At 40.6% G+C, this 17,966-nt stretch overlaps 2 protein-coding genes across 3 annotated transcripts in view; one reads left to right on the top strand and one right to left on the bottom strand.

Annotated features, from left to right (window-relative positions):
* Positions 1-2,947: 2,947 nt before the first annotated feature.
* Positions 2,948-17,966, bottom strand: part of ivd (isovaleryl-CoA dehydrogenase) — a 17,225-nt gene continuing 2,206 nt past the window's right edge. Inside the window, exons 1-12 of one of the 2 annotated variants that reach the window (XM_042072134.1) lie at positions 15,992-16,277; positions 15,202-15,291; positions 14,858-14,909; positions 13,796-13,965; positions 12,667-12,760; positions 12,268-12,398; positions 10,989-11,085; positions 10,395-10,488; positions 10,072-10,153; positions 9,752-9,856; positions 9,461-9,533; positions 2,948-4,005 (exon numbers count right to left, since the gene is read on the bottom strand). In XM_042072134.1, coding sequence (XP_041928068.1) covers positions 3,872-4,005; positions 9,461-9,533; positions 9,752-9,856; positions 10,072-10,153; positions 10,395-10,488; positions 10,989-11,085; positions 12,268-12,398; positions 12,667-12,760; positions 13,796-13,965; positions 14,858-14,909; positions 15,202-15,291; positions 15,992-16,114 — 1,245 coding nt within the window. In that variant the 5' untranslated portion in view covers positions 16,115-16,277 and the 3' untranslated portion in view covers positions 2,948-3,871. Of the gene's footprint in view, positions 4,006-9,460; positions 9,534-9,751; positions 9,857-10,071; positions 10,154-10,394; positions 10,489-10,988; positions 11,086-12,267; positions 12,399-12,666; positions 12,761-13,795; positions 13,966-14,857; positions 14,910-15,201; positions 15,292-15,991; positions 16,278-17,966 lie in introns of those variants that run through there. The other variant, XM_042072135.1, reaches the window with a different exon arrangement.
* The window catches only part of itpka (inositol-trisphosphate 3-kinase A), a 23,373-nt gene continuing 22,205 nt past the window's right edge, over positions 16,799-17,966 (top strand). Inside the window, exon 1 of the mRNA XM_042072133.1 lies at positions 16,799-17,537. Coding sequence (XP_041928067.1) covers positions 17,103-17,537 — 435 coding nt within the window. The 5' untranslated portion in view covers positions 16,799-17,102. The remainder of the gene's footprint in view (positions 17,538-17,966) is intronic.

Genomic DNA, 17,966 nt, shown 5'->3' with positions numbered 1-17,966 from the left:
TTTCTGAAATTTCAGAGGTGGATAAACTTGCGTTTAGCCTCCACTACATCCTTGATTGTACGTATCTAAAAAATGTGTGTTTGTGTGTGAGACACAATGATGTCACCCTGTTTCAAACTACATAAGTTCTGCATTGCAGTTGGTACAAGACAGAGTGTGTTCAGACCTTTGGAATATTCCATCACCACTGGGGAAGAACGACTTGCTCCCTCCACAATTTTGTTCCTCATTCCCTGTGGGATTCCTCCCCTGAACATTAACATCAGCAAACAGCTTCTGCCTGTCTGATGTAGGAGGAAATAGAAGGGAAAAGGGAAAATCAGTTAATAAGAGAGATTAAGTATTTTCATCTTGACTGTGCAGAATACACTATCTATCGGTCCCTGTGTTACCTCATGGTAAACCTGTTAAAACCTGCCATCCCCTACAGGATGCTAAATAATTGTATTTTTTATACTTTGACATAACTTGAGTTGTTTCTTTTTAAATTGTATACTAAGAACATGATACAGAACATGTTGTCTCCCAAAGTCAAGAGTATTATTTGCATTTCATGGGGAAAAAATTCTAGATTGAGATCTAAATTCAAAATTTAGATTTTGTGTCTGGATTCCAAGGATTTCATTGCTCTTTAGTGTTGCCACATAGCCCTTTAAAGCAGCACAATGTAGTTATTTACCTTCAAATAATGCCTTCAAACCCTTGCTGATTGTACAATGTCTTACAATAAAGGGATTCGACTTCATGTAGCCGACTGCAGTCGTCTTAAGCCGACTTCATAACGTGATTATTTCTGAGATTCTGATACGATTTTAACCATGAAGTATGCACAATTCCGGTTTGAAAATCTCAGAAATAATCACGTTATGCAGTCATCTTAAGGCGGCTGCAGGCAGCTACATGAAGTCGAATCCCCCTAATGTCTCACAACGTTGTTGTCGTGGGTAGGAGCATGCTCATTTCAATATCTTTTGACTGATTTGATAGCCTCTTCATTAAATGGGTACCCAGTACGTTGATCCTACATCATGCCACTTCAACTCACTGGACGGCCATTCACAATACTACGGTTTGTCTGTTTTAGTCTGATTAGTACACATAGTTTTTAGATGTTGTGATGTAAACATAATTTGGTTTTTAATTTTGTTTGATTTTGTGTTGGCATGGATAATGAAAATTATTTTATGGAACATCCTTTTTTTTTAAATCATACTTTTTTCATAATCTTTTCATAAACATAATCTTTCAGTTATAACATAATTACCACAAGGAACAACAGTATAAAAACTGGTGGATCGTATTGTTTGGGATGATACAACTGGAAAATGAGTAAGTTTAGGTGGCAGTGTGATAAATATTGTGCTTGTGTCCATATATTATTTAACACTGTCTGCCAGACCGTTTGTCTGACTGGGCCACAGGCGTCTGACAAGCAAAGAGAAGTTTCAGGACACCACATTCCAGCCTACACACTGTCTGCTGCGGACTCTAGGGCCAGTCTGGTCCCAGACTAAACAACAAGAGAGACAGAGAACAGACAGGGATCAAATACGTGGGGCACATAAGTGTAATCATTGAGTACACTGAGCTTTTTTTTTTACTTGGCTTCATGTGCCATGACGCTCATCAGCATGTGAACACACTGAAGAAGTCAAATAAACAAATGCTGTGATATCTCCAGTCTCCACGGAGGAGATTAAATCAAACTAAAATAAACACCCGCTAAACAACCTCTCCCCTAAGCCACATGGACGATCCTGTCAACTCTACTCGATTCTACTGAAATCAGCCGGTTGGACATTATAAAAAATGTGTACATTTGCTGCTCAGCTGTTCCCGTAAGCGTTGAAATGGAGTGATTCATTCTCCCACGCAGGTTGGTATATAACTGAAAACCAGTGATTATTTAAAGTGAGTCACGCATCACTACACACATGATGGAAATAATGCAGAGGCATATTATTATGAATGAGTCAGAAATGCATGCATTCACACAGGCAGACAGACAGGTAGGCACACACACATACACTTCTATAAAGCGCAAACTGACACTAGACTGTCCTTATGCAACATCAGTAGATCAACCACGACTGTTCTTCCCCATCCCACACAGAGGTCCTTTGTTTAAGTCACTTTATCTTAATGCACAGCTGTGTCTTGCCTTCAAGCGTGAGACAGGTGGCCAGATACGTCTCTATGATGGTGAGGAAATCACGTCGCCCTAAACAGCTGGGAAAAGACCCGACTATAAATAAAAAAAACTAGCACATCAGTCACTCTAATGTACTGAGCATTTGCCAGATCGTTGTAAAGGTTTGTATGTACTCCATTTGAACAAACTGGCCCCTGTGACTGTGGGCTCTTTCTTTCCTTTTCTCCCTGAGGGACTACCAGACGAGCCATGTTGTTCTTAGTCAGCGTACCTTGACAACGGTGCATTTTCACAACTGCTGCATTGAGTGATGACTCATGCGCCGTCGCCAGATGGCAATAAGAGCTTATGTCACTAGCCAGATTAGACTTATTATACGGTGTTGTTATAAGACAAAAAAATCAAGTTACCAGCTGACAAAAGAACCATCAACTCAAAGAGACATGTATGTATTTGATGTAGTGATTTCATGAATTATTAAGCCATTCTTTACTCATTTGAACATGGGAGGTGTTTCTGTTAAATACAGAGTTGGCTGTTAGTCAAATGCAAATAGTCAAATATTAACTGTTCAAGCACATTAAAAAAAAGGTCAAAGATGTCAATTTCCACGAAAGACAACTACATTTTAAGCATGCACCTTAAGCACATTTTGAAAGACACTTGCAAACCCAGCTGTGAAAATTTAAGTTTTTTTTTTTTATTCTACACCAAAAAGAAAGAAGCATCCTACATCGCTACAGTGTTTACAAACAAAAGCAAAAAACAACTTATAGAACACGTAAGGCAGATCTCTGACTTTCATGAAGGCAATTCAATGTTTTGTGTATATTATTTCCCTTGAGTCTGTGACAAAATCACACAAAGGACCATGAGCTTCACTACAGAGATTTCTGGGATGACATTAAACAACCAATGGAGGAAAGCTTTGTGAGTAAGCACAGCAGTTATGGAGAGACATATTTAATGAAATGAGTCACACAGCAATGTATAAAATAACTATAAAGGACAAAGGGTTGAAAAATGCATACAGCTCATCTTAAACTTCTTTCTTTCTACATGGCCATGGACCACGTGACTACAAAAGATGGCATTTAGGAGGAAAGAAATATAGAAATCTCTTGTGTGCATACTTTGTAGTTCTCTCTGTTAGCAAGAGGGAAAAGAAACAGTCCATTCAGAAGAATGTATGGTCAATCAAACACAACTAACAATCACCACAGCAACGCCAGAATACCTGGATTCATCCTTCTACTGAGCAAACTGCATGCTGTGCAATTCAGGGTTGAGAATGTCCTCCCATTCCCAAAGCCTACAAATGTGATGCCTGGATATTAAATATGTTTAATTTATGCCAGTACAGAATGATTGGGAAGCGTTTACGCGACTGGTTCCCTAGCTGAGCAACTGAGCAAAGTCTTAGACAAATATTGACATTCTTAAATGGAATTTTCCATTACAGCTCAATGAGCTTCGAACTTGTTTCCTAGCTAGAAAACAGATCCCATTCCACCTGTAATGATAGGTCCTACATACTATTACCATTGTGCGTTCAGAAAAGCATCTAAATATCAGATGTGTCCTCTCGCGCTTTCCTCCATTTCCCTTGTCCTTGATTTCTGTTCTATATGATCAGCTGTGTAAGGCTCTGGTGAGAGTTTATTTAGTATTACAGTGGTTGATTGTAATTTGGAGGCTTCCGGCGATTTCCAGGATCGCCTATTTGAACATGGCGTTGAAGGATCGGCCGATGATGAGACGACGGACTTCGCTGGTGCCTGCTCCGATCTCGTAGAGCTTTGCGTCTCTCAGGAAGCGACCCAAGGGGTAGTCGTTGATGTACCCATTCCCACCTGAGAACACAGGAGTGCATCAGCAGCAGCAGCAACAATATAGAAAATCAATACAGTGTGTTGACACAGCCAAGACAGTGTCTGCCGTCAAAGTAAAAAAATAACTGTTTGGGATAAAAGCAGGATTAACAGCAAATACAACAGCATTTGAACAGTTTCCCCACATATTAATGTGAGATGAACGTGTGCAAGGAAATTCATTTTGGTTTTGTAAACGAGAGCTTTAGGATTTTAACGACTGAGATATTCTTGATTTGTAGACAAATCATGATTGTCGTTGTCATTATTACCCTGAATATTAATGATAACAATAAAAACTGCACTGGAATGGCAAATAATTCAGTTTGCACATTATTGCCAGACATTCAAATATTAATCAGGATATCCCAGTCCTACATTTGCATTGTCTAATGAGGCATTCAAATTACTATAAAGTCATAGGATTGTACTAGACCAATGCTTGAGGGTTTAGATAGGTAATAAGGGTAGATTTTTCCGTCCTAGTAAATATTTAATGGAATTGTTGTATGGGTAGCATATAGAAGTAATATAGCAATCATTTTATTACATACATCATTTTTATTGCTCATTAATGTTAGTTTATGAACTACTAATAAAGCTAGATCTATTCCTATAATTTGTCTTATACTGCTGTGACCAGTGCAGCTTGTTGAGTACTTCCTTTTCATGTGCTCACATCTGCATCACACTCTGCTCAAACTAAGATTCACATTTACTAGATTCATTTAGATACGGGTGAAGTCTAATGTGACGTGTACATATGGTTCCTTAACTAAACATTGGTTTGCCAAACTAATGTGACAAAAATCAAACTTTCCAAAAAATCAGAAGATGGGTAGAAGAAGGTAGGAGAATCAAAGAAATGCTGACTCTTAACACTTCTGGGGTTGGCAAACACACTCAGTGGATTAGAGATGTCATGGTATGAAAATGAAACATTATGATTACAGTGACCAAAATGATCACGGTATTATCATGGTACTATTCAAATGTGCTTAAAATGTTCACAGCATAGCCTACTGATACACAAACTGAAATAATTTCACCAAGCTCATGTTGAAAATCGAAAACAACATTAGCAGTACGCTGTTTTTGGAGGTGGTTACTGGAGTATTTTTGGGTCACCACATGGTCCACCACATGGCAAACAGGAAGAACTAAACTGAACTAAAGCCAAGAAAGCCAAAAGAAATGTAAATGTTCTCTCTGACTAGATATCTGTATGGCTAATAGTTTATAGGCTAGCAAGAACATTTTCACATTGCAAACTTGCTTCTGGTAGTCAGATATGTTCATTCTTTGATGGCAACCAGGTACCACGTTACAAAGTTTACACACCCATGCTTAAGTTGACTAAAAAGAGGAATAAAAAAAAATCATCTTTTGGAAATTGATCTTAATGCCTTAATTTAAAAATGAAGGAAAAAATCCAACCTTTAAGTACACCGATTTCCTTTGTGGATGAATAATGTATCGTAAATAAATAAATGTTCTTCCTTAAAATACAGGGGGCATACGTATACACACCCCTATGTTAAATTCCCATAGAGGCAGATTGGCATGGGGTACTTTTCATAAGATCATCTCTCAATGCAAATCAAACCAGCTATTAGGCTAACTGAAACTAGATGTACCGCATAGCGGTACAAAATATGACCGCCGCTCAGTCCTGTACATCCGTTCCGCGAAAATAAATCACACTTCAATTTGTCTCCATATTTTACTCCATCCCCCACTCTTGAAACTTTTGTGTATGCTTGTTTGGCATGCCTGAGTGTGTGTGTGCGGCTGCACAGAAAGTACCCTACTGGTGCTGAAAAGGTGAATAGATTGTAGAATAGCCAAAGAAGATGTAGAATTGTTATAAAACCTTTAAAATCTCTAAACAATCTCAAGTAGGGCAGTTCATCACAGTTCATCCATTGCAACTGGATTGATGAAAGGTCACTTACACCTGTAGGCTACATTGTATTTGGGAAAAGCAAAAGGTATCAGCATAATGTTATTTATTTATTTATTTATTTATTTTTTATGTATTTTTAAACAAAAACATCTGTCAGTTCCATGCCGTTTTCAACAGCTATCAAAAACAAAGGTCATTTTTGGATGGATGGATTTTTTGTGAATGTTTCTTCTTCTACATAAGATTTTAGTCATCTTTAGTTCATGTAATACTTTATTGTCAATGCACAAATTAAGTAACAGTAGTCTGAAACGTTATTGTTAATGCACAAATTAAGTAACAGTAGCCTAGTCTGAAACGAAATGCTGTTTTACATCTAACCAGTGGTGCAAATAACTGACATGTCCAAATGGGCCTTGATGAAATGCGTCGCTAGACTGTTCATACACATTTTAACGGGCCAAAGTTGAAGAGCTTTTGTCCGTTATTGTTAGTGCAAATATAGGCTGATTCATGTTCCCTTGCATTGTTTAACTGAGGTCCATGGCTAGTCTGGCTTTCATCAGACCAAGCTCAATCTTTTAAGAAATCAAAAAATAAATAGCGGGCAGATCAGGCTGGGTTCACCCAGCCTAGTCCATAGGCACCCGATATTGTTTAATTTTCCGATTGAGATATACACGCTCTGGCTATTCTAAATGCAAAAATGCATCAGGGAGTTATGACAAAACGGTAACTAACAAACTAGATCCTAATAGAAAGCTTCCCTAAGCTACAGGTAGGATTATAAGGTAGGCCTATTTACAACATAAATTGTCAATAGGCTATGCTGGCGACACAAATAAAATCTCCTTTGGAAACCAATGGCTTACGCCTTACAGTATCAAGCGGACTTAAACTGTCATATCGTGGCGAAAAGTTGTAATAACATTCACGCAGCTCCATAAGTCAAGGAAAGCGCGAATGAAGTAGCCACTTCTAAATGGGACCCACTACACAGTAGCTTAAGGTGTTTTGCTAAAGCAGCCATAATGAAATGAAGGTGTCATTGTTTGGATACTTCACACACACGTGCTTTTTAATTTCACAGACTACAACTACCAAGCTGTAATCAAAGCACATCGATTCCCCTCTCACACCCTGCACGCACTTAAAACAAAATAAACAGGCGTCTCAGTCTCACACATGTATAGGCAAAACTGTATCAGACCGGTGTAACGTTGGTAAATCTTCCATTGCACAGAATGATTTTGTAGCACGTGCAATAAATGACAGTCGAAAGATACAAACAGTGCTGCTATACATTTGCTTGGTATAACCGCATGTATAGTTTTCTACAAATGCAATAAATCAAATGCCTCAATCACTCAACCAACGCTAACGGTAACATTACCTAGGTCCTTATTGATATTACAAGATTAACGTACCTGCAGTAAAAACCAAGCATGTCCGATAAACATCCTCAGATTTATTTCGGCTTCAAGAAGAAATGGGAATTACACTTCATGTGAACATCGTCCTATCCTTATTAGATGTTCGCTGCGGTAAATTACAGTCCTTGTATGAAGAGTCCATTGTTTTTTCCAACCCACTTTTAACTTCCAACAAAATTACGTCTCACTGCAACGATGCGCCATCTAGTGGACAAACGACTACTTCTCGCCAATACTGAAAATGCAGCCATGATGATGATGATGAATATTTATTTTGGCTTTCTTTTAATCCTACTGATTTTCATTTTTTACCGGGGGGGGGGGGGGGCAAATCACAAATGAGTGATTATGAGCCAGGTTGATGTGGACCCTTGAGACCAACATACCATAAAAGATTCACAGAGAACTGTGTCTGCCCTACCCTCCTTTCGGGGGGTCCAGTCCAGCGGGGGGGCTGCAGATGAAAACGAAAAATGACGGTTCCATGCTATCCATGTGGGGGTACATGCCCACCAAGTTTTGTGTACCCCGGTCTTTCAGTGTCCCGGGAATCCTTGTTGGTGTACGTCACTAAATGTACACATAAATTATTTTATTGTAAGGCCCCCCATGAACGAAAGTACACAAAACTTGGCATGCATTCAGAGGGTGTCATAATGATCCTACACTTTTAATTTCGTGCAGTTTTGACCTTGTCAGCCAGAGATATTGAGATGAAAACACCACATTTTTTGCTTTTTAATTTTTAACTAGGTGGCGCTATACATGAAATAAGTGGTAATGGGATGGGTTGACATGCCCCCTTAAGACCAACATACATAAAAAAGGTGGACCTCCTAGGCCCTACGGTTCTCGAGATATTCACAGAAAACTGTCTCCGGCCACCTACAGGCCAGTTGGTGTATAGTAACATAAATTAATTTATTGTGTGGCCCCCCATGAACGGAATTCCACGAAACTTGGCGTGCATACAGAGGGTGTCATAATGATCCTACACTTCCAATTTCGTGCAGTTTTGACTATGTTAGGTCACAGATACCTTCAATTACAACACCTCATTTTTACTTTTTTGTGTTTAACTAGGTGGCGCTATACATGAAATGAGTGGTTATGGAATGGGTTGACATGGCCCCTTGAGATCAACATACAAAAAAAAAATGGTCCTCCTAAACCCTACGGTTTTCGAGATATTCACAGAAAACTGTGTCTGCCCTACCCTCCTTTCGGGGGGTCCAGTCCAGCGGGGGGGCTACAGATCAAAACGAAAAACGATGGTTCCATGCTATCCATGTGGGGTTACATGCCCACCAAGTTCCGTGTACCCCGGTCTTTCAGTGTCCCGGGACTCATTGACGGAAATTTGGGCATGCGAAAAAGAAAAAAAAAAAAAAAAAAAAAAAAAAAAAAATCTGACTAAACCTATATGACCGCCGCTTCGCTGCGCGGCGGTCATAATAAAACCAAGCATTTTTTTTAAATTAAGGCATTATGATACATTTCCAAAAGACGAACTGTAGGTGAGATGCTAACTTTTTTGGACACTGCTTTTCTTGGGTTCTTACGGTTCTTGCACCCCTAGATCTTCAATAATAGCGGCATGTGTTTAAATTGAGGATGACAACATATAATGGTGACTTGGCATTGCCATTGTGTCTAGTGCACTGAAAATAATTTCTATGACAGTATTGAAGAGGCCTGCATTTAAAGGTAAACTATGCAGTATTGGCAATTTTCTTACTGTTTTCTCTGATTTTGTCATGACGAATGTCTAAGAAACTCCATCGCTACCTTTTTCTAGCCGGTGCCTGGCGTGTATGTGTATTTGAATGCAGTAAAGCAATTCGTTACACTCGTTATACTTCCTGACACTGAGGCCGTCGGCCCGCCGGCCCACAGTTGCAAGGGGAAGCGAGACGGCCACCATTCACCCCGAAAAAAGTCATATAACCATTCCAATGACTCTGAAGCTAAAAGGTAAATTAAGCTAAAAAACTAGTATATTAAGCTAAAAAACCTGCATAGTGTGCCTTTAACAGAGATGAAAAGAGGGAGAGAGACTGATTACATGAGAGGCAGTGAATATTTAGCGAACACTCACCTAAGCACTGAATCCCATCCAAGGCAACTTGTGTGGCATTCTCTGCACAGTATAGGATGACCCCTGCACAGTCCTACAATACCAACAACAACAATAACATTAATGTCAACGTCAACCATAACAACAACAACAACAACAACAAAGCTTATCAGCAGTGTCTACGACATCTCAAAGACATGGTTAGTAAACTGGGCTCACCCTAAGAATACATCTAAAAGGTTTGACAGGAAATTAAAGATAAAACAAAAGGTGAAATTAGCAACAAAAGAAGAGGAGGTTTGGATGGGTTACCTTAGCGCTGTAGTGGCCTCTATCACAAGCACGAGCCACATTGTAGACGTACTGCCGACAGGAGCTAAGCCGTGTGTACATGTCCGCCATCTTGCCTTGCATCAGCTGACACACAGAACCAAGCAGGATACCATTACTGTTAAACCTACACACAGTTTACTACATAGAAACTGATGAGTTGAATCCGTATAATAATAAGCCTTCTTTGCTGTCCCACATTTAAATTCCTAAATCTGAAAGTATGATTTCAACAGAATAGCCGACTGGCAGATTTCCTTTAAAAAAAGATTATGGTCAAACAACATTTATAGGATTCTCACCTGAAATTCGCCGATTTTCTGTCCGAAGGCTGTCCGCACGTGGAGGTATGGAATAGCATGGTCTAGCACCGCCTGCATGATGCTGGAGACATTCAAACAGCAGACAGTTAAAAAAACAGAACTTTAAAAACTCATCATGGCAAAATGCATCTTGTTTAAACCATATTTCTTTCTATATTTTTTTGAGAACATTTTAATTTTTGTAAAAAGCTACACACCAGTATAATCTCTAGTGAAGATGATGCGCGTACATCACGGTTGCAGACTTAAGTCAGGAATTTCAGAAAAATCTCCCCACAATCTGTGTTCCTTCTACAACTTACCCAATAGGTCCAGCTGCCAGTACCAGCCTTTCTAAATCCAAGCCACTCATCAAGACGTACACACCTTTGTTCAGAGGGCCCAGGAGATTTGCCTCTACAACACACAAACAAGTGTTCATCAACCACATTTTATTCAATAAAGATAAGTGATTCTAGACCAAAAGGCTATTTCAGTAGTACAGTGTAGCCTGAGATCTACACAACTCTGAGAGTGCATTTGAAGTTGCTAGCTGCTTGGGCAGATCTGTCTGGTCATTCTATTAAAACTGATTTCCAAACAGACATCCCAAGAGCACCACAGATGAGCTTTTGTATATAACCACAGACTGCACTGAAGTCAGTATTTTTTCTGTTATCAATGGTAGATGGCAACGCTGAAAATAACTATAATATTTTGGGCATTACATCATTGTTGAAATTAGTATTATTATGACATAGAGTAAACTGCATGTTAACTTCTTTTACTTGTACTTTCTTTCCCTTGCATATTTAGCATAGCATATGTGCATTCAGTGTACCATGTATGACATTGCCTCGAATTCACGAATGGCCGAAGTGTGTGTGTCTCTCTCTCTCTCACACTCACACACTTACCAGGAACTTTGCAGTCCTCGAAAATAAGCTCACACGTGTTGGAACCTCGCATGCCCAGCTTGTCCAGCTTCTGTGCCGTGCTGAACCCTGGCATACCCTACAGGGGTAAGGGCACAAGAGTTTTTCTCATGGCATGCTATATAACATCTGGGTTGCCCAGAGGCAAAAACACATAACCCCCTACAACACGGCTTCAGACTTCATTTGACACTGAGCCCCCTCCACATGGAGACGCTTTTTGGGTTAAACGCACCGGTTTTGTTTCGTCTTGGCCGATTGTCCAAACGAATCCTGTAAACGCACTGGCCGAACCTGCACTTTTTTGAAACCTGGTCCCAGGGTGGAAAAATCTGAAACCGTAGCCCTTGTGAGTTCGTTTGGACGGTGAAACTGCATACTTGCGTATTGATGATGTCATCGCCACACCTCAGCTGCCCTGGACTTGACACTTATAGTATTACCTAACAATACTAGTTTTCATACATGACATTACCTACGATTACACTCAGTAGGATAAATCATTGATGAGTCATTGATTTATTTTACCTGTCTTACAACATAAATAAATGCATTCATAGTCTAGTGAAGTCAGATATGAGCATACAAAGACGCTTAGAACTCATGTTAAGCCTAATGCGCGCTAAATGCGAATGCGCGATTTGATGCAGGCAAAAGTATCCACTGTTACTAACGAAGGTATTATAGCAATATTATAAATGTGGAGACGGAATAGCCTAGAACTTGGGTATGCCTAGCGTTTAGTAGCCTATCACTTGCGGTGATAAGACAAAACTAATGTGAATCGCGGACTATCCTACAACCAAAGTAAAGGAGATTATTTGTACCTGCGTTAGCCAAAAAAAGGACGAGACTGTACCCTTCACAAACCGTAAAAATGAAGTTTATTAGTTTTACAGTTGACTACAGTTGACAGTTCACTGTCAGTCCACACAAGCAATTCTGGTTTCCTTGCACTAGCCATTTTCGTCGTAGCCATAGTCATAGCCTATTCTGTCTGTTTGTATAGCCTACAGCGTGCAAGCTTTGGTCAATTTCTGTAACAAACAGTGCCACCTATAGGCCTGGGATATGAGGTAACGTGTTAAGTCGTGTTGAGACGGATCCGTTTGGACGCAAATATTCTTGATACGGTTCCAGGGAAGACGGAGGAAAAAAAGATCGGTTTGGTACGTGTGGACTAGCCCTGAAGCTGCACTGAAGAGCATGCGAGATTGAGAGTTGCAGACGGGCTTTGTTGTCGAGCAATGCTACTGCATACCTTCTCTATGATGAAAGCTGTGATGCCGCGGGCTGCTGCCGAGGGTTCTGTCTTGGCATACACGATGAGAACATCTGCATCGGGCCCGTTAGTGATCCAGAACTTATTGCCATTTAGAATGTAGTAGTCACCTAGAAGGTACCAAGACATACAAGGAGGGATCAATGATTTGAAATCATGACTGCAAGAGATGTCTGTGGCCAAGGACACTGTGAGATGACTTCAAAGCCTTGTTTGTGCGCTTAAGGGTTTTGACACAATCAAAGACCAAGACCACAAACCAGTCAGTAGTGTGGTTTGGCTGTCTGTTGTACAGGGGGCCTCCTCGAGCTCTCTGAGAAGACAAGTCAATACAGTTTAAAGCTACATACAGTATGTGAGTAGAGAGCAGAGACGTACCTTTTTTCTCGGCCTTCAGTTTCATTGAGACCACATCTGAGCCTGCATTGGGTTCGCTCATGGCCAAGGCCCCGATGTGTTCTCCGGTCATCAGCTGGAGAAACAGAATGACACAAGTACAGAACAACTGATGCCACAACCAAGCCACTCGATGAAGAACCTAAGTCTGAATGTGCTACACATGGCCGGCTATGCGCTTATGTGACATTTGATCTGACCCATGCAAAGGGTCTCATAATAGGCTTAGTGACTAAAAAAACGCCATGCTAGGCTCAGTCAGAGTTCACATCTGTACATCCAGATACCATCTGCTAATAGCCACCGTATGTCACTCAGTGATAAATACAATTAATAACTGATACAATAAAATGCCTGATTTCAGTATTTGTAATGTGCTCCAACCAATGCAGAAGTGCTAACTTGACCAAGCTGAAATATACATCTACTTTTTGCATAACTGCAGCATTGTATAAACAACCTAACAGGCTCACAATGTCTTTGAAAACATTGTGCCAGAATGTAGCCTGCAGTTCATGAGGAATGACAGCTGTCTGCTTCTGAAATGGAATTATGGGGATTTCACATAAGAACATCATGATCTGATCTGCTCTGCTTACTAAACCGTCACTATAGCAACTGGCTCCGAAACAGCTCTGGGCCTGACAAGGTCCAAGCTCCAAGGTCCACCTACCAGCGGACTCACTTCGGCTTGTGGACTCAAAATCACACATCCGGTCCTTCGCCAGCTATCATTTTCTAATCAAGTCCACTTCAGCCTCATCCATTTTCCTTTCAGACACATCCGATACTGGAAGCTGAATGGCTGGGAAACGCTGCTCTTCTAAATCAGATCCACTTTTCTTGCATCGTACAGCACAAACGGCACACTGCTGTGCAACACAATGCAGTGCCCCAAATACATAATCAAGATGCTTAGAATGTACGTGAATATAAAACACACTCTTCTATTCAGAATTACTTTTTGCCTTATTTAGTCTAACTATTCTTATTATGACAACACAGCCTTCTGCACCTTTAATAAGGAATCTATGGGTTCCCAAACAAATATTCAGGTCTTTCAACATCTTTGTTGTGTGTGTGTGTGTGTGTGTGTGTGTGTATCCCTCACCTTGGGCATGTATTTTTCCGCTTGCGCTGGGTTGGCGTGGCGCACCAGCTGATTAACACAGAGGTTTGAATGGGCACCATAGCTGAGAGCAATGGCTGCAGAAACCCGTGACATCTCCTCCATCACAATCACATGATCCAGGTAGCCCAATCCTGAGCCACCAACCTCCACTGCAACCACAACAGCATGGTGTAATTACACCTCCCATAACCATTACCGCACAAATAAATACATTATATTATTTGTCATTGAGATGATGCTCTGAACCAGAGCAACATATAGTATTAAGAGCTCCTCTTGAGTAACTCAAGACTAACTGTACGTACACACCGCCGCCAACTTGAGCTTCCAAAGAAGCTCTGGTCGCCCTGTCAAGGACGCTTGTCAAAAAAGTATAGGGAAGCTTTGGCCGCTCTGACGTGACAGAACATGATCGAAAGTAAAATGCTATCTTAATACTTTACTCTATTCGATTGGTTGCTGGTAGTTGGTCGCTGAACCGCGTCATAGCTCATTACCATAAAGTTGACTGACTTTCAACTTTCTGCTTGACGCTCAAGTCGCCCAAAACGCGTCGCCGACGGATTTGCTGCTTCTGGCAGCTGAGAGAAGCCGGCTTCCATTGAAAATGAATGACTTCCTGAATCTTTGGAAGCTCAAGTCGGCGGCGGTGTGTACGTACAGTAAGTGTCTTGTTCACTGGCACAATGGTGGCAGCCCCTGAGATAAAACTCACAACCTTAAGGTCTTTCTTTTGGACGACCAGATAATATATCCAAATAATATATCATAATATATCCATAATAATCCAAAAGAAGCTCTATCGCGTTCCTAAGTTACACAGTCTATGCTCTTGTTACGCTTTGAAAGTTGAATCAAGTTCAACGCTGAAATAGTTTGATGCTAGCTTATTTGAGGAGGAAGGTGGAAGAATAAAGTATTTAGGAAGTTTTGAAATACAGTAGTGCTGTGATGCCAACAACTATCAGCATTTACATAGCAAACAAAGAATACTTCTACATCCTACATCTTCATGCAAGGAAAGAAGAAATCAGTTTTTACCAGGAGCAGTTATCCCAAGGAGTCCCATGTCTCCCATTTCCTTCCAATATTGCTATTTAAAAAGTAATATGCAAAATGTTATTTCAATTATTGGTCTTTCATCTTGATTCATAATTAATCTAGGATAAGGATGACTATGTCTACAGTCACTAAATATGCATTTCACTAGTCTTCCACAATAACTGGTTAGTAGGCAGCATTTGAATGCAATTTTTCGCTTGGACAGAGTAAGTTGTCTGAAACAGGGAAGCCTCTTCATCTCTTTAAAGACATTTTAACCTGATAATATGTGCATATAAATATGAAAAAAATAAAACTGGTTTCCAAACAGAGGTGGTGCGTACCCTAATTCCTTTGAACTCATTGGTTTTGTCAATTTCGTCTGCATAGGGGGCCAGTTTCTCTGCGCAGAATCTCTGGACTGACTGCCGCAACTAAATAACACACACACACACACACACAAAACATTGATCAGGAGTCAATACACGTTTCAACTGGAAAGATCTACTTTATCTCAATATGCAGCTCATCACGCTGAAATATGCTAAATGGTCAACATCGTCATGAAAAATCCCACCCAATCAAAAAGGTTTCCATGCCCCCCACCCCTTTCTTGAAACTATGATCCTCGGATGACCCCTATGGTGCTAAGTGATGTCTTGTCCAAACCCATAGCCATCGTGAAATTTTCCTTGAACAGCTGATCACAGTGCATGACTGTTTTATCCCTTCCTGCGGAGTGTCAGGCACATTTTCGATTCATTATTCATGACATTTTACACAAGGTCAAATTGTTTACACTTGACAGCAACTTCATAGATCTCTTGCCGTTCGGAGAAGTTAAATTCGATAATCGTCTACTGGCTACACCGCCATCCAAAAAGCAACTATTGACATCAGCAATATATATAGGCTATAACTTTGTATCATGTCTTCGTTGCTTTGTGCACTGTTATGTCACACTCGACTGGTGAGCTAACAAGTTAGCAATCAGCAAGCTAACTAATGTGAGCTTTCTCTCCTCCAGTAGTGGAAGAAATTGAGCATTAGTTAACATTAACAAGGTTTAACACCTGCTATGAATAGACTCGATCCGTTGTTTATCGGGCAATGTTGACGCCAACGCAAATTTACCTGTATTTGGTCATCTGTGAGACCATTCACTATATCGTCCACTGGAATGGCACCCGCGCATCCACGTCGCGGTACCCTTGCCAATTTAAAACTGAAACACAGAGCCCTCCTGACAGCGAACATTTTGAAATGATAAAGTTGTACGCTTGCTAAAATAACAGAAGTTACAAACAAATGTCGTAACAGGTTAGGTTAGAAAATTACACAACCCCTTAGTATCAATCACATAATGCGAGACGCTGCAACTTCTTCTATCGTTTGCAAGACCCACGCACCCCAGCGGACAACAACTTTACTGCCATCTAGTGCACTGGGTCGAAACACAACGTTCTCAGTGGAGTCTTGCAAACCAAAATGTCATATCGTCACTTCACTGTACATTTCACAGTGTCGTTACGGTCACAAAATAATTAATTTGACGTGCAATAAAAATGTTGTCTACTTAGAATGAATCAGAGTTTATAGAAACGTGTAAAGCCTACCCTAGACGACGCAAAATAGATCTGAGAATGCAATGCAAACCTTGCATTTCACGTTGACGGTTGTAGCCCTGGCATAGCAAATTCAGTTTAACAGAAATACAGAATACACTGATGGAGAGTGTTCTTCGAGTAGGGCAGAATTTATGGGAAATATTCTTTTTTTTTTAAATAGCCTAGCCAACTAGTTTTTATCAGCAACAGGGGAAACGTTGGGTAGCCTAATGCAGGAGAACAGTAGGGTACTGAATGAGGAAATGAAAACTACAACAGCACGTACCAAACACATGGTAATGTAGTCAGGAAGAGAAGGGGGGAAAATTCAAATGCGGAAGATAACCTTGAGATCTAAACCAAACCGCGTTGACGCTGTCGCGCCTATGGGTGAGAGGGATTCCCCATAACCAGGTTATCTAAACAGCTTCAGCAGTGAGTCGAACCAACTCGGAAGGGACTGAAAAATAGATTAAAAAGTCGCAATCTTGCAAAATAAATATTGCAAGTTATATAGTAGACCTACACCATGAACTCTAAATGGAACGAATTACCGTGACGCGTTTAGAATAGCCCAAATATTCTGGCAACACTCGAGGTATTTCTACTGCTACTTTGGTTTACAAGCGTCCTTGCCAATGCCGAAGGAAAGGCGGAGGTCCTTGAGGGAGGTAGGGCTTTCCAGGTCTGGGATTTGCGACGGGTCAACCAGGGAGCGCAAGGCAAACTTGAAAGCGACAGAGATTTGTGATGAACTGTTACATATGGCGGAACAAACTGGCTCAACAAGTGGGCAAGCAGAGTTTTGCGGAGGTGACGGGCTGACAGCGCGGGGGACCTGTCGAGTTCCCCAGGTGACCATAACCCCCGAAGGCGATGCATGTCCGCGGGAGATGAAACTAGAGGAATGGGGTGAGGTAAATGGGACGCTACGACGCAAACTATCAAACTCGTCTATCTCATCGACGGGTTCTTCGACAGTGTTTGAAGAATCGGAGGATGACATTCTAAGTGACAATGAGACAAAGAGCAAAGGAATCGTCACCCTAGAGCAACTGGTGGACTCGGGAGAAGTAAGTTTCTTTTGACATTTTAAACGCATATTGAAAATAGGTCCCATTATGTGGCATAACAGTGTAACATTATTACATAATTACAGTTGCAACTTGTTTTTGTTGTAGCCTAATTGGTTCTAGTCATGTTGATGAATGTGAACCAAATAGCTATATCTTTGCAGGCCTGTTTTGATTAGGATTGCTTGCAATGCTGTTTGCATGGACAGATTCAGATATTTTTGGTCACTATAATGCAGAAAAAAGAAACGAATTGATTTCTTATTGATTTTTAATTAATTGCATTACAGTGTAATGATAGGCTATGCTGGTAAAGCAATATCACACTTATAATTCAGTTTTGTCCACATGAAACAGACGACAGCTTTCCTCGGCCTGAATGTGGCCACGGTAATACAAGATTTGCATATGATATTATCTGCGACAAAT

This window comes from Alosa sapidissima, chromosome 19 (assembly GCF_018492685.1).
Source record: "Alosa sapidissima isolate fAloSap1 chromosome 19, fAloSap1.pri, whole genome shotgun sequence".
Taxonomy (NCBI): Eukaryota; Metazoa; Chordata; class Actinopteri; order Clupeiformes; family Clupeidae; genus Alosa; species Alosa sapidissima.
Note: the sequence above shows the minus strand (reverse complement) of the source record. Positions and strands in the feature narration are given on the sequence as shown.